This window comes from Colletotrichum graminicola (genome assembly GCF_000149035.1).
Source record: "Colletotrichum graminicola M1.001 genomic scaffold supercont1.34, whole genome shotgun sequence".
Classification (NCBI taxonomy): Eukaryota; Fungi; Ascomycota; class Sordariomycetes; order Glomerellales; family Glomerellaceae; genus Colletotrichum; species Colletotrichum graminicola.
In genome coordinates this window covers 328,255-343,411 of record NW_007361038.1, presented here as the reverse complement: position 1 = coordinate 343,411, position 15,157 = coordinate 328,255, and the positions used below count along the sequence as shown (strand labels likewise).

The 15,157-nt window shown below is 50.6% G+C and overlaps 5 protein-coding genes across 5 annotated transcripts; 3 read left to right on the top strand and 2 right to left on the bottom strand.

Annotated features, from left to right (window-relative positions):
* Positions 1–720: 720 nt before the first annotated feature.
* On the top strand, positions 721–1,233 carry GLRG_07884 (uncharacterized protein; the record flags this gene model as incomplete). Its single annotated transcript, XM_008098569.1, has 1 exon — positions 721–1,233. The coding sequence occupies one exon, from the start codon at positions 721–723 to the stop codon at positions 1,231–1,233; it is 513 nt and encodes a 170-aa protein (XP_008096760.1).
* Positions 1,234–1,974: 741 nt separating this feature from the next.
* GLRG_07883 (uncharacterized protein) lies at positions 1,975–3,309 on the top strand (the record flags this gene model as incomplete). The annotated part of the gene is made up of 1 exon (XM_008098568.1): positions 1,975–3,309. One exon carries the CDS (start codon positions 1,975–1,977, stop codon positions 3,307–3,309), a length of 1,335 nt encoding a protein of 444 aa, XP_008096759.1.
* A 741-nt stretch (positions 3,310–4,050) lies between these two features.
* GLRG_07882 (uncharacterized protein) lies at positions 4,051–8,840 on the bottom strand (the record flags this gene model as incomplete). The annotated part of the gene is made up of 2 exons (XM_008098567.1): positions 4,051–4,094; positions 4,886–8,840. 2 exons carry the CDS (start codon positions 8,838–8,840, stop codon positions 4,051–4,053), a joined length of 3,999 nt encoding a protein of 1,332 aa, XP_008096758.1.
* Positions 8,841–13,116: 4,276 nt separating this feature from the next.
* GLRG_07881 (endoribonuclease L-PSP) lies at positions 13,117–13,665 on the top strand (the record flags this gene model as incomplete). Its single annotated transcript, XM_008098566.1, has 2 exons — positions 13,117–13,228; positions 13,337–13,665. 2 exons carry the CDS (start codon positions 13,117–13,119, stop codon positions 13,663–13,665), a joined length of 441 nt encoding a protein of 146 aa, XP_008096757.1.
* A 430-nt stretch (positions 13,666–14,095) lies between these two features.
* GLRG_07880 (uncharacterized protein) lies at positions 14,096–15,110 on the bottom strand (the record flags this gene model as incomplete). Its single annotated transcript, XM_008098565.1, has 4 exons — positions 14,096–14,360; positions 14,435–14,736; positions 14,795–14,975; positions 15,034–15,110. The coding sequence occupies 4 exons, from the start codon at positions 15,108–15,110 to the stop codon at positions 14,096–14,098; spliced, it is 825 nt and encodes a 274-aa protein (XP_008096756.1).
* Between the last annotated feature and the right edge of the window lie 47 nt (positions 15,111–15,157).

Sequence of the window (15,157 nt, the reverse complement as noted above, 5' to 3'; positions counted from 1 at the left end):
ACGATAAGCCCAGGCTCTGTGCCGGTAGGCTGAACCGTGGTCACTATCGTAGGGCTCGGCACCGAAGAAATCACAGTTGTGGTAATGTACAGAGCTCGGCCTAATGGCGAGCCTATGACGACCATTGCAGGCTGTGTTCCACTTGCCGCCAAGGTAGTGATTGTGACTAGCCCGGTCACCTCGGTTCCGGTAGGGCTGTACGGGATAGTTGTTGTGATGAGAGACTCGGAGGACACTGGCGTGCCGACGACGACAATTCCAGGTTCTGTTCCTGAAGGCTGGATGGTTGATAGAGGGACAGGTGCCGTCTGGCCATTTTCTGTCGGTGTAAAAGGAATTGTCCTGGTCGCAAATCTTGCGGCAAAGATGATGGTTCCCCGATTGCTCCCACTAGGGCTGATTGTGCTGATGGCAACAGGTGCAGTCAATATCTCCGTTCCAGTGAAAGGCACTTGTAGAGTATCGTAATTATCTGATCCCGATGAGGCGGCCGTGGAAGAAGCTTCATTTGAACTTGAGTCTGAGTCGACAGCCGTGATTGAAGAGGAAGTCCCTGCTGAGGAAGTCGACTCAGCAAGGCTCGTGGACCCAATAGACGTAGCATCCTCGTTTGTAGTGAGTAAAAGCGACGCAGAAATAGAATATGTAGCTGAAACGGAAGCAGTTGACGAGTCGCTTGAACTTGAAGTGCTAGACAGCGTGGCGAGGATGTTGGCTGCAATGGAATCTGAGCTTGCCTCAGACGAAGTGTTTACTCCCGAAGTGGTTGAGTCGGATGAAGCAATAGTACTCGTAGCCGCCAGGCCCGTCGTGGAAATGGATTCAATTGAACTGCTTGATTGTATTGTTGCAGTAGTTTCGGGAGTAGTGGTAGAAGCTGAGGTGCTGAGCTCTGACGAGGGTACGGAGGTGGTATCGGGCGAACTGACACTTGATGAAAGACTGAGAGAGGTTGAAGAGTCAGCTTCCGATGAAGTGCTACTATTCTCCGTCGAGCTAGAAGAATCTGTGAATGTTGACAAACTACTGGGGTTTGTTGAAGAGCTGAAATCAGAGGTTGTGCTGAGGGAAGACGAGATACCGGACTCGGTGAAAGTGATTGAGGCAGTCGAGAAGCTAGTTTCGCTCAAACTGCTAAGATCGGTGGAGCTAGAAGTATACAGGGATGTCGTGCTAGGATCCAAAGAGAAGCTTGACTCGGATGTAGACGTATCAGTGGAGGCCAAGATTTGATCCGTTGAAGTATTGAGGATTGTGCTAGTACTATCGGTAGTCGAAGTCACGGAAGTAGAGACTGAATTTTCGGAAGCCAGCAGAACGGTCGGCGTTGAAGACTCTGCTGATGAAGTAGTTGAAGCATCTGTGCTACCTGCCGAAGTGGAAGAAATAGTCGAAGAATCCACAGTTGATGAAGATGTGACCTGTTCAGTAGATGTACTTGAGGTAATTGAGAAACTAGAGGCATCGACAATGAGAATAGTCTCAGAAGTTGAGAGACTAGGTGATGAACTTGGGACAGAAGATTGGGTAGCAGCTTCCGTGGATAATGAAGTATCAGAAGAAGTGGTCGCACTAGGAGATGTTACAGACGTGCTCTGAGTTACCAGATCTGTGCTGGACACGAGTGAAGCAAGCTCAACCGAGCTTGAGAATGCTGTTGAAGTAAGTTCTGACAAGCTGAAGGTAGATGTGCTCAACTCAGATGTTTCGGTCTGCGTGCTCGAGTTGATTGAACTCTGGTCGCTAGTTACTGATGATGATGTACTCTGCGAAGACACGCTCGGTGAAGAGACACTGGTTTCCGTGGAAACCAACCCGGAAATTGTCTCAGAGCTACTTGAAGCGGATATTGACGTTCCTGAAATGGTCGTATCTTGTGATGTTGTTTCTGCCGTCGAACTGGAGAGTGAGAACGAGATAGAGCCTTCTGATTGGATCTGAGAGGACGAGGATGTTGAGCTGAGTAAGCTTGCTATGTTTATGGTAAGTGAAGAGGAAGTGAAGCTTTCAGACGAGCTTGAAGCGGTCGAAGGACCCGAGATTGTCGTTTCAGCTGAAGTGACTGCTGGTTCAGTGGTGCTCGTTGACGTAGCTGTAATTAACTGTGAGGAAGAAGCACTTGCATCTGTTGAAGAGGGTGCTGAGGACAGAGCCGTCTGCGTAGTGGAGGAATCTGAGAAGGTAGGGGTCAAGGAGTTGCCCGACAATGACTCCGAAGCCGACGGAGATGCGACATTGGTGGAAGTCGGTGTAGAGATAGTTGAAACAGAAATGAGAGATGCATCCAATGGTGGCAGCAAGCTTGTAGAGCCTGACAAAGAGGTCAAAGTCGATGAGCTGCTGGATTCCGCTGAAGATAGCGATTCTGAAGATGAGAAAATCTCTAATGCGGTTGAAGTCGGGCTGGAGATGATGGAGACTGAGGTAGTTGAGCCAGATATGGACGATGATTCAAGCGATGGCAGCAAACTTGAAGAGTCCGATGAGATCAGTGACAATGGCAGTACCAGAGAGCTTGATGGCGTCGGGTTTGCTGACAGGTCTGATGACGAAGAGAAAACCGAATTTTCCGAGGAAACGGTTGAATCTAACGAGCTTGATATGACAGCAGAAATCGACAAAATTGTAGACGTAGACGTTATGGAACTATCTGAGGAACCTATTGATTTAGACGGCTCCCCAGGGCTTGAAGTCGAGCCGCCGGAAGACGTAGGAGTTCCAGACGATGCCTCGGATTCTATAGTGCTTGAAGAGCTCGAAAGGACTAAACCCAGCAGTGGAGGTTGGCTTGAACTGGTTGACAATGGCGAGACTGACGGTTCTATAGAGCTAGAAGTAGAGGCCTGGATTGACAGAGCATTTAGCGAGGTAGAGAGTGTCAATGCGTCAGAGAAGCTCGACGAGCTCGATGATGTCAATGAACCCAAAGAGCTGAGGGTTTCTGTCGAGGATGAAACACCCAATGAACTAGATAAGCTTGACTCTGCCGAAGGTGTCAAAGAAGTTGATAGAACTGGTGAGCTGGTATCCAAAGAGAGACTCGAAGATGTAGGAGAGATTGAGGAGCTTGAGGATTCCTCGACACTTGCGAAAGACTGCTGTGCTACAATGATTGTACCAGGCAGACTGCCTGATGGGAAGATAGTTGAGATAGGTCGCGGCGTCGTGAGGAATTCGGTTCCGGAATATGGTACCGTAGACGTGACAAAAAGGTCAGGCCGTGCCAAAATAATCGTGCCAGGAGCTGTCCCGCTGGGCTGTATTGTAGTTATGGGAATAGTCCCAGTGATGGTGCTGGGTCCCGAGTAAATGACTAACGATGTAACAAATGGCAACGCCGAAGCCACAGGTTGTGCAACAATGTATGTGCCTGGTGTTGTCCCAACCGGAGCGATCGATGACAGGGTCAGCGCCTGGGAGAGACTCTCGGTTCCAGTGTATGAGACGGTAGAAGTAACAAAAAGCCCCGGTTGCGCGACGATGATAGTTCCGGGTGATGTTCCAACTGGTGGGATAGTCGACACAGGAATCGGCGCGGTAATGGGAGGCGTGCCTGTATAGATGACCTGCGACGTAACGTACGCAGGCGGCTCAGCAACAATTATCGTTCCCGGGCCGGTACCAACAGGCAAAGCGGTGAAAATGGCAGTTGGAGCGGTCAACCGGTCTGTACCAGTGTAGGTCACTGTTAATGTGACAAACGAGGGAGGTTGAGCCACAACAATGGTGCCTGGTGCATCACCCACGGGCTCGATTGTCGAGATTGGAGTTGGAGCAGTCAAAATGTCGGTCCCTGTGTAAACCACATTTGACGTGGCGTATGCCACAGGCCGGGCAACTATTATGGTTCCGGGAATGGTGCCATTTGGTGAGATTGTCAGAATTGGAATTGGGCTCGTCAGTACTTCTGTGCCGGTGTACAGAATCTCTGAAGTAACGAAAGGCGCTTGCAGCAACGGTGGCGGTGACGGTGCCAGTTGCGAGACACCTGGTTGAATTCCCACAAACGGAAACGTGAACGCGGGAACAGGCGAAGACAAGGGCTCGCTGCTAGTACCAGCCTCTGGTGAAGTAACGAATGAGATAGAAGAGGCCTGGGAGCTTTGTGAGAATAGTGCGGCAGTTGTGACTTGCGGTTGAGCAATAACTATTGTCCCAGGGGCTGTGCCAGACGGAGGAATCACGGATATAATCGTCGGGGCCGTCAAAACTTCAGTGCCAGTATAAACAACCTGTGAGGTGACGAAAGAGTTCAAAAGCGGCTGGGAGCTGTCCAGGGTAGGGACGACGCTTGGAGACTGCAAGTTGATGTTTGGCGATGCTACAGCAGCACCAGAGGCCGGCCGAGCGATGATTATTGTGCCCGGAGTCGTCCCTACGGGCAAAATCGTCGACACAGGAGTGGGAACTGTGAGAGACTCGGTCCCAGAGTAGACAATTTCTGAGGTAACGAACGAAGCAGTCGATATCGGCTGAGCAATGATGACCGTTCCAGGCAATGTTCCAGATGGAGGAACAATAGAGATGGTGGAGGGGCCTGTCAACACTGCATTGCCTGTGTATACAATCTGACTAGTGACAAACGTTCCAGAAGGCTGTGCCGACTGATTTGCTGGTCCAGGCGGGGCTGCAATGATGATTCCTGGAGTATTACTCGAGGGCAAGACTGTGGAAACAATGGTGGACGTTGTCGGCTGGTCCGTTCCTGGAACGATGTTTGTTGGCGTGGCAAAGGAACCAGGGCGAGCTATTATGATGGTTCCAGGGATGGTGCCAGAAGGGGCAATCGTAGATACCGTAATTGGCTCTGTGACTCCCTCTGTGGCCCCGGTGTATTGTATCTCTGAAGTGACAAATCGGAGAGGATTCCCGATCACAACGGTACCGGGCTCCGTGCCACTGGTCACAATCGTGGTCAGGATTACTTTGCCTGTGACAATAGACGCGGCAGGACTGGTGAGAGCAACAGCGGAGGTGCTAAGGGCAGCCGGCTGACCTACGATAACCGCGAGTGGAGTGTCACTTGAGGGGATCGGCAAGATGGTGCTTGAGCTGGTGACGCCGGGGATATTGGCCTCAGAAGTGACACTGGCGACAGGGCGCGCCACAATGAACGTACCCGACACAGTGCCGGAAGGTGGAATCGTCGAGAGCGTGGTTGGACCGTTGATTCCCGTCAGGAACACCTCGGATGTTTGGTAGTTTGGCGGCTGAGCGATAATTATGACCCCGGATTGTGTCCCGCTCGGCGGCACTATAGTAACCGTGCTCGGGGCCGTGATTTGTGGACTTGCCGGGTCTGTGTAGAACACCTCGGACGTCACGTATTGGGGCGGCCGAGCAACGATCACAATACCGGGCTGCGTCCCGTTGGGAGGTATCGTAGAAACAATTCTCGGTGCTGTGACTTGTTGACCTGACAGTTCGGTGTAAACGATCTCAGAGGTGACATATTGGGGCGGCCTGGCAACAATCACGACCCCGGGTTGCGTCCCGTTGGGAGGTATCGTAGAAACAATTCTCGGTGCTGTGACTTGTTGACCTGACAGTTCGGTGTAAACGATCTCAGAGGTGACATATTGGGGCGGCCTGGCAACAATCACGACCCCGGGTTGCGTCCCGCTCGGCGGCACTATAGTAACCGTGCTTGGGGCCGTGATTTGTGGGCCTGCCGGATCTGTGTAGAAGACGTCGGACGTCACGTATTGGAACGGCCGAGCCACAATGACGGTCCCGGGCTCGGTTCCGCTGGGGGGTATCGTGGAAACAATACTTGGAGTCGTGATTCGAGGATCGGCCAACTCTGTCAAAGTGATTTCCGAGGTGACATATTGACCAGGTCGAGCCACGATCACGGTCCCAGGTACACCTCCGCTAGGGGGGATTGTGGTGATCGGGGAAGGCGTTGTGAGCTGCCCAACTGGCCCAGTGTACTGAACTTCGGAAGTGACGTATGAAGCCGGTACGGCAAATATAACTGTTCCGGGGTTCGATGCCGAAGGTTGAACGGTGAAAATAGGGACGGGGCCTGTGAGAGACCTGGTGCCGGTGTAAACGACTTGTGAAGTAACAAACAAATCTGTGATTCCGACAATGTATGTCCCGGGCGCCGTGCCACTAGGTTGAACAGTAGAAAGTGTGGACTGATCTGAGCTTATGGCGGTGCCGCTGTACAATACCGTCGAAGTAACGAACGATTGCACTAGGGCAGCTGGAGAACCTGCAGTTGCCACAGGGCCCGCTGAGCCAGGTGAACTTTCTGCAGGGGAGTTAGTTTGTGGGCTTGGTCGCTGTAATGCCACGTTTATCCTCCCTGGTCTTGCAGCGACTGGAGAACCTGTAGATCTGGTAGTGGGTGACGTCGTCAAAACTCTTGTTTCCGAGTTGACAACGGTCGATATCTGAAAACTGCTGGGTACTCCTATTATGACGGTCCCTGGAGCAGTTCCCTGAGGCTGCACCAGCGTCAGAGTGGTGGGTCCTTCTGCCGGAGAAGTACCAGACAACTGAACATATGATGTTATGAACGGACGAAGGCCAGCCACGACTACGGTTCCTTGTCTGTTTCCGCTGGGGGGGATGACGGTTACTGTATTGGATTCGGTGAAAGAACCTATCTCGGTGAACTCGACAGTTGAAGTTACGAAGGCCGTGGGGTCTGCAACGTAGATTATTCCTGGCTCTGTTCCAGTGGGGGGAACGATGGCGATCGTGGTCGGAGTCGGAAGTGTAGCAGAGCCAGTATATGGGACAGTTGAAGTAACAAACTCAGCCGGTCTTGCCACGATCAGGGTCCCTGGCGTTGTACCAGTTGGCTGGACTATTGAAATAGTGGTCGGTTGTTGGATAGATGTGCCCAGGTACGTCACATAAGATGTCACATACGAAGGGCCGACCGGGGTCGCCGAAGGTACTGCCACTACCACAAGGCCAGGCTGGTCGTTTTCTGGTGGAACCACAGCAATGGTTGTCACCTGGGTCAAAGGCTCTGTTCCCACGTACGGCACAGTCGTGCGTACGAAGGATCGGGGATCCGCGACTATGATTGTGCCGAGCGCTGAGTTGCTTGGGGGGATGATTGACAACGTAGTCGGCTCTGTTATAGGAGTCGATCCAGTGTAAGGAATAACCTGGGTGACGAATACCACCGGCAATCCTCCCACTGTCGGAGAAGGACCGATGAAAACTGTTCCTGGCGAAGTACCGCTTGGAAGGATACTCGTCAAAGTGACGAGCTGTACGTCATCGTACGCGACCACGGTCACAGTGACATAGGAAACCGGAACTGCAGAAGTGATGAACGAGCCTGATCCAGCTCCAGCAGGCGGTGTGAGACGGGGAAGACCGATGATGACAGTCCCTGCCTCGGTACCACTGGGAGAGATGACGTTAAGCGTTGAAGGCCCGTTGATGGCATTGGACCCCGTGTATAGAACAATCGAGGTGAAGAACGGTGTCGCAGCCTCTTTTTGATAGCTAGCCGGCAAAGCCACAAGAATGTCATCGGGCCTGGAGCTTTCTGGCGCAATCGTAGAGAGTGCCGTAGGGCCGACGATGGCATCACTAGCTGTATAGGTTACCAGCTGTGTTCGATATACTTCGGAGACGATAGTGAGGGCTTGCGGTGCCTCTGCAATGATGACTGTGCCGGCAACTGTTCCACTTGGCCTTATCACAGAGACTGTTGTTTGGCTCGTGATTGCAACACTCCCGGTGTAAGATACGTATGAAGCGACATAACTTGCTAGAGGGCTGCCCACAATGACCCTGCCAAGACCCGAGCCGCTGGGAGGAATTACTGAAATAACGGTTGGGGCGGTCAGGACCTCCGTGCCGGTAAGTGTCACCGTCTCAGTTATGAAGGAAGACGAAGGCAAAGCAATGACGAGGGCCCCCGGAAGAGTCCCATCAAAAGGTCGATCCAAGATCGTGAGTGCTGTTGTAATCGTCTCAGTGCCTGTGTATGGAATTATCGACGTCAACCGAGGCGGAGGAACGCCAGACAGAGGGACTGCAAGCACGACAACGCCAGCCCCGGTACCAGTTGGTTGGATGACCGATATCACAGTCGGAGTCGTCAAGGCGGCTGTTCCGGTGTACGCGACGGTGGAAATATCGTACGAAAGGTTTGGCAAAGGCGTCGTAGCGACGGCAACGATAAACGTGCCGGGAACGAGTCCATTGTCAGGGATGGTCGAAATCGTCGTTCGTGCTGCGGTCAATACTTCGGTCCCACTGTAAGCTACTTCGGCAGTGCGAAAAAGTCTCGGGTCCGGAACAGCAATGACTACTGTACCGCGAGATGCAGCGGCAGCATCAGGCGTAGGATTTATCAACCGAATCGTCCGGGGATCCGAAATGATATTCCTTGTGAGAAAGCTTGTGGAGTCGACGTAGGTTGGAACAGGCTCGGGGCTGACCGTCGCAGTACCCGTCCGCGATATCGTGAAGTACGACGGCGGGACCTCCACCACAAGTGTTCCTGGTGCGGTTCCTGAAGGTGGTATGATATCCACAGTCGTCGGGCCGGCTATGATACCTGTGCCAGTGTAAACACCATTATTTTGAGTTACGTACCCAGCAAAATCCCCAGCAGAAATCCTGTCCAGTACTTGAAGACCTATTGATAGTCCAGCCGACGTCGTGGTCGGCAATGCCTCGCAGCTAGAGGTATACGATGTCGAAACCGCAATGTAGGCCACGTAGCTGACAACATATTCGAGGGAGTAACAAACGCAGGCATCGGTCCTGTTATTGTTGAGTGCGTCGATGCACGACTGTGCTGCACTTTTACCCCCGAGCAGCAACGAGGCCAAAATGAGCTTCCACGGCTCCGGCATTGCTAACACTAGCTTTCATGGGCCGGAAATATGTGTACTGGATGCAACTAATGGTCCAGGGAAGCCAATCGAGAAAAGCAGAACGAGGCTCTGCCCTCTTTTCACGAGTAGCCTAAACACTGTTGTACATAATGGAATATCAAATAAGCATCGTAGTAAAAAGAACCCGAAGAAGAGTTGGAGAGATTACTAGTTTTGGGAATTTTGAAATGGGATTCGCACACTTGCCACCCTACCTTCACTCAAAGGACCACGTGAGAGTCTAGATAAGTCGCCGGTCATCTAGACCAAAACGACATGATCGTTTTCCATCACCGAGTCCCTCTCCGTCCACACCTCCGCATGCAGATATGCATCGTGCGGTTGTTTCCATGGCAAACAGAATAATGGCATAGGGGCCCATACTGTACGGCTTGTAAACCCCAAGAATGCTTCCAAACCGATCATCTTTTTCTTTGGGGGGGGGGGGGGGGGGGGATCTTCCAGCCAGAGAGGTCTCACTCGCCTCATCCAATTTGATGACGCGTTGTATTGTGTACACTCCTAAGGGTCTTTGTGGCCCGACGGGCAACAAAGCGAATTCCGGGAATGGTGACAACGAAAGACATGGATCCGAACCCTCGTTCCATGTGAACTGATGGTTTCCGGCGAAAGGTAAGCTAGCCGTGCGGACGTCGACCTGCCATGCCGACGCCACCATGCCGACGCCACCATGCCGACGCTTAGGGCTGAGCAACAAACTACACTCCGGATGCGAGCAATACATTGCAGCTTAACCTACGCGGCAATCCTCGCGAGCATTACCCGCGATGCGGATGTGGGTTGGTCTTCGGCCTTAGCAGCCATGGTCGATTTCACCAACGCCCGTCAAGACTTATAGATCTACTAACTATGCGTCAACTGGGGTATGCGAATTCATCTTACCGTCCCGCCAAGCCGCGCGCTAGTGCTGCGTGCCTGTTTTCAGTGCACGATGCATCGGCACTAAAGAGTTAGACGAGGTATTACAGTCGGCAATCAGGTGTCTTGGATCACCAGTTCCCAACGCAGTTGGCCGGGAGACATGACTTTGTTCAATATTACAGATACCAACCACGAGTGTGTGGCCGTGCAATCCGTCAACCAGGCCCAGGGATCGTAACCAAAGACAAACATCAGTGATGTTGGCTTGAATCTCTACCCTTCGATTCCATGCCCCCTCTTCGATCCTTTCGTTATATTCGTCATTACCATTCACCGTATTTTCTATGTTGGTCCAGAGTTCCAAGACAACGGAAAAAGAGAGAGCTCTACGGATACATTGCAAAAAATAAGTATAATACTACATTGAATGGAAGAGTGAGTATAAGGATTCACCCGCATGCGTCCTTGAAAAGCTGTAAGATCCAGGCGTAATTGGAATGAAAGCAAGAATTGCCAAGTAAGAGCTTGTAATAGGTTTCAAGCATCTAGAATTTCATTGCTTCAGTTTACCAAAGTACCCCTGGCCAATTGTGCACTCCTCTTGCCAGTCTGGGTTCATTTCACCCACCCATCCTTGGATCCTTACACTAACCCTGACCCCTCACCCATTGTCTTAGTTGGCAGAAGCCTCGAATTGCGAATAAATTGACGTAGTGCAATCGAAGCCTTGGACTCAGGCTTCGCTTAGGGACTTCTTGGCTGAATTCCCAACGGGCCTCAGGATGACCGACACATTGACACTCGAGTCCTCCTAGACAGTGGCAACAGCAATTCTCGCTCGTTATCTTGCCTTGGCCACAGCGACCCGAGCTGCAATCAGCCGAGTCCTTAATGACGCCTTCGTTCACAAGAACTGAGGGTAGAAAAATAGCTTCTGTCAGTAGGGAGCACCGGATATACCTGTTTTCTTTTATTTGATCTTGATTCGTACACGACTCAAGACCAATCGGAACCGTCTTCGTCCCTTTGAACTCCAAAAGTGGATAATCAAATACCCCCAACTGGTTTTATTTTATTGCGCCATGAAAACGGTTGTCCTGTACCAGGTTGCTTGCCCTTTCGATACTCAGACATCGCTGTCATCATCGGACGATGGCTAAGACAGACACTGGCACATCATCTCCCAACCACTATGTGTTATCTCTGAAGAGACTAACAACTTCTTTGGCTGAGATCAACATTCAAAGTCATCCATAAACTAAGTCAATGTGAAGGTTGAGCACCTGGAAGCCTGCGCGGTATCGTGCTCTTAGGCTAAGAAACCTCTCATCATGGTACTCGGTATCTCACTCTATTGCGTCTTATTACTGCGGCTACATATCATGGCGTGCCTGTGCAACTCTGCGAGGGGCCACGATGGTTATACAGGCGTATCTTTGTCTCCCAAGCAGCCGGGTTGCCGAGGGTCGTGCCGCCGGCAGCTTGGTATGAAGACCTGCGTCTCTGGGTTTAGCCACCTGGGCATTCAATCGACGCCCGCCGGTATTGTCTCACCCTGTACCGAAGAAAGGATCTGCAGAGCCCATAAAAACTCGGACATTGGGGGTTGATACGTGGGATGCACGAGAGGATCATATCCGATGACAAGCCTTCTATCTTGGCCTTAGCCCTGCGCCACACCACATTCCGCCCTCGAGGCTCTCTCCTTAACCAACTAATTGGAGACACCGTCTCATATATTCTCTTTGTGAGAAAATTGCGCAGTGTAGCCAAGACCACCACCTAATTGGACGCAACCGTCAAGCTAAGATGCGTGAGTGCACTGGTCAGCGTTGACTGAGATAAATGTGAACTTTCCGTGTGTTGATCCTCTATTTTCTTTTCACGAGCTGCCACTAATTGGTTATGGAGTCGGAATTCAGGCTCGCTTCATAATCAGATGCCTGGTGGATATTAAGATCTATGGATGACGCGAAAGAGAAGAGGCCATCTGCAAATAAGCAGGGATGGCACCCGATACCATGAGCACTGGAACCCCGTCCAAGACACTGTTCTTCTTCTGTATAATCCACATTCATGGCACCCAGTTAGGGCGATATACCAACGTAATGATATATACCGCCCTCTTTTGAGCGTTCTGCAGCACGTCAAACCAGACTCATATCTCCGATCAGAGTGCTTCCTGGAAAAACAGATCATATATTTGAGAAGACCGTTTTTATTATGGGAAATCTCAAACCGGTTCTATAGCATGGGACCGCTGAGGGTTTCATGGTGCACGTCGATTTATATCTTGGATTTCTGGCATTTCCGTCTTGTCTGGGTCATTACGCCCGACCCACCTATTGGTTTCTTCCTCCTTCTTTTTTGACTGCTGCAAGTTAATTGTTAACTATTGGTCTCGCTAGGGGCACCTTACCTTCAAGTTGCCGTGCATAACGCTGGGAAGTGGGTGTGCTCGAGTCGACATCAGCGCTATACATACCAAGAGGAGCTAGTGCCATTTGTGTTTTGATAATGTACCTCCAATCTGACTATATGGCTAAATTCTCCTGGTTGAGCTAGGTGGCTTGGTTAGCACAAAAGGCCTTACCTTCGTAGTCAGCTTCGAAGATGGGCTGTGATTTGATGATGGTACAATTAGTGAAGAAAAACCTCTTCGTATGAACTTTTGATTTATCCGTCTGGATGAATTCGCCTTGTATGTCCCAGAAAAGCAGGTGCGCAAGTTTTGCACATGAGAATGCCCAGAACAGGCAGTCTCTCCATGATGAAAGCCAAGGTCAGCAACATAGAATAATGGGTATATGGCGACTTAGCTTGGCGCCCGCTTCCTTCGCCTCTTGGCTTCACGCCACCCCTCCTCTGGATGCATAAACCTTCCACCGCCAAGGGAGCAGCTTGAAGACCTTCCTATTCGCGAACGGACTCGGGCTATTGATCCTGCCGGTCCACGTCCCGCAATAGGGTGGCTGATGTAATATAGTCAGCTTGTTATCAAAAAGGATTTTCTTGTCTGCTTGGCTCTGAGCGCCTTGACCATTCAATTTTCAGTCTCAATTGTAATAAACATATGTTATCCACATTGATCCAAAGTATGATTATCCACCCGGTCGTGGAAGTTTCCTCGGTTTGTAATATTGCGACGTAGCCTTGGAGCCCAAAATAAAGCTGAGGGTGCAGGCATATCCAAAGATAATCTCACTGAGCTGCAGTCACATATAACTCAGTATGACCGCAATTCTCCGTATGAACCATCGTTAACCAACAGTAAAATTGACTTCACCTCTCTCAACCAAGTTATTCATACATTGAGTCACCAAAGATCCACGACAGCAGCTGGCGTCAAATTCGTGCTCTCCCGAACAGCGATATGTCTGGTCTCAAATATTTCTCTTACGAGGAGTACGGCGTCACATTGCGTAAAGAGATGCACTACAGTCAAGCTGTACGTGTAGGTGAAAATATCGAAATCTCTGGCCAGGGTAAGTCAAAGCGATCTCTCTGTTATGGGAGTGTGTGCCAACAGGTCATATGACCGTTGGAAACCCAAGAAATTACATTTGGCTTTACGTAGCTAACTGAACCAACAGGGGGCTGGGATCCGAAAACGGGAGATATTACGGACGATCTTTTAAAAGAAATCGATCAAGCCTTTGAGAATGTTGACTTAACGCTCAAAGACGCCGGTGGCAAGGGTTGGTCTCAGGTCTTTCGCATACGACTCTACGCTGTAGACGAAGCATGGACTCAAGAGGGTATAGGAAGAATGGTCGATAACATCAAGAAGTGGACGCCTAATCATGCACCGATACTGACTGGTGTTGGGGTCACGAAACTTGGGCAGCCTGGTATGCGCGTTGAAGTGGAGGTCTCGGCCTATGACCCTTGTGAGCCCAGTAAGACAAGTGAGACAAAATAAGATGCCCAAGCAACCGGATGTTTGGGGGACACGGACACTGAGTCAGCCTCAAGGACATATACAAATACAAACACTGCTGTCTGGGGAACTCTGAGTACTCATCGGTGATGATGCCCCTTGCCAGCTTTGCTGAGATTTCTTGCGTCACATTCTGAGTGCAATGTACTGGGCATTGAAGTGCGAACACCGAAGTATCAAAATTACGTCGAAATTTACGGCACAATGGATTGAACAGTTGAATTTGCAATGAGATGCCTAATTACTTTTCGAACCGAGAGGCTCTACGCGGGTTGATTGTGTCGTATAATATCACAGCATATTCTAACTAGAGAGACTGTGGACCATTGTTACCTACTAATACCCGTTGACGGCTTCTTATCTCATACACACTACGTAGCAAACAATTTCTACATGAGCGTTTGTCCGGAATTTACCTTCTCCTTTGCCAATACCATACAGCAATTGCAGTGACAGCAACCGCAGACGAAGTAAGAATACCAATTGTCTTCTTAATCGCTGGCGACACAACCATCTCTGCAGCGACGTGGAAGTCAGCCATGGCGTTTATGCGCGGGTAGGGTTCGTCGGGCACATCTAGCTTCAAGAACGTGCAGATTTCCTCCCAGCCAAAGCCTTTTTCCAGGTTCAGGACCAACAGGCGTTCAGGAGGAACAAGCGTCTTGACATTCTCCATGCTGGTTTCCACAAATCAGTTCCCTGGTCAATTCGATACAATCTCGACGGGACTTGAAGAACGTGAGGTACTTACTACTGAACGTAGCTCTTTGCTAGTGCATCCTTGAAGCCAGGTTCACTCGGCTCCAGTCCATCAGACCATCTGTGAGTCATGGCTCTGAAAAGCGCCGTGAGTTCCCAGATGAAACTGTCAAAGTACCTTGCGACCGACAAAGGCGGTTTTGCAAGCTTTGTGTGGTAAGCACCGAGGGATCCAGCAATGGACTTGGCCCAGGACTCTGGGGTACGCTCTGTCAAGATAAATTTAACATCGGGATCTTCTAGGTATGCTTTTATGATGTTGGGACACAGGTAGCATGGACTTTCGACAATGCACTCCTTGAGGTTAGCTAAAAGCTGCCTAGAACCTTCGTCCTGCGTATTGCGAGCTTACATCGTATCCTGCAAAGAGCTTGTCGAACTCATTGCGACCGAAGGGCTTGTCGGTGTCATTGGCAATGATGGCTTCTTGAAGGGTTCTCATCTGCTGAAACCCGTACGGCAGCAATTCTGAAATGTGGAACGGGGTGTAACCAAGCGTTTTCAACGCCTGCCATAGTCCAAGAGTTCCGGTACTAGAAACAAAAGAATGAGCTGTGTGCTATCAAAACTCGATGTTGCAATAGTGGTTACCGGCTAGGACCAAGTCCAATGACTTTTATCGAACGCGCCTCCGAGGGAGCGGGAAGCTTATCGACAGCTCGAGACATTTTGAGATCTCTCTTGGTATGAGAGCTTGTCAAGCTTGTCTGTTGCA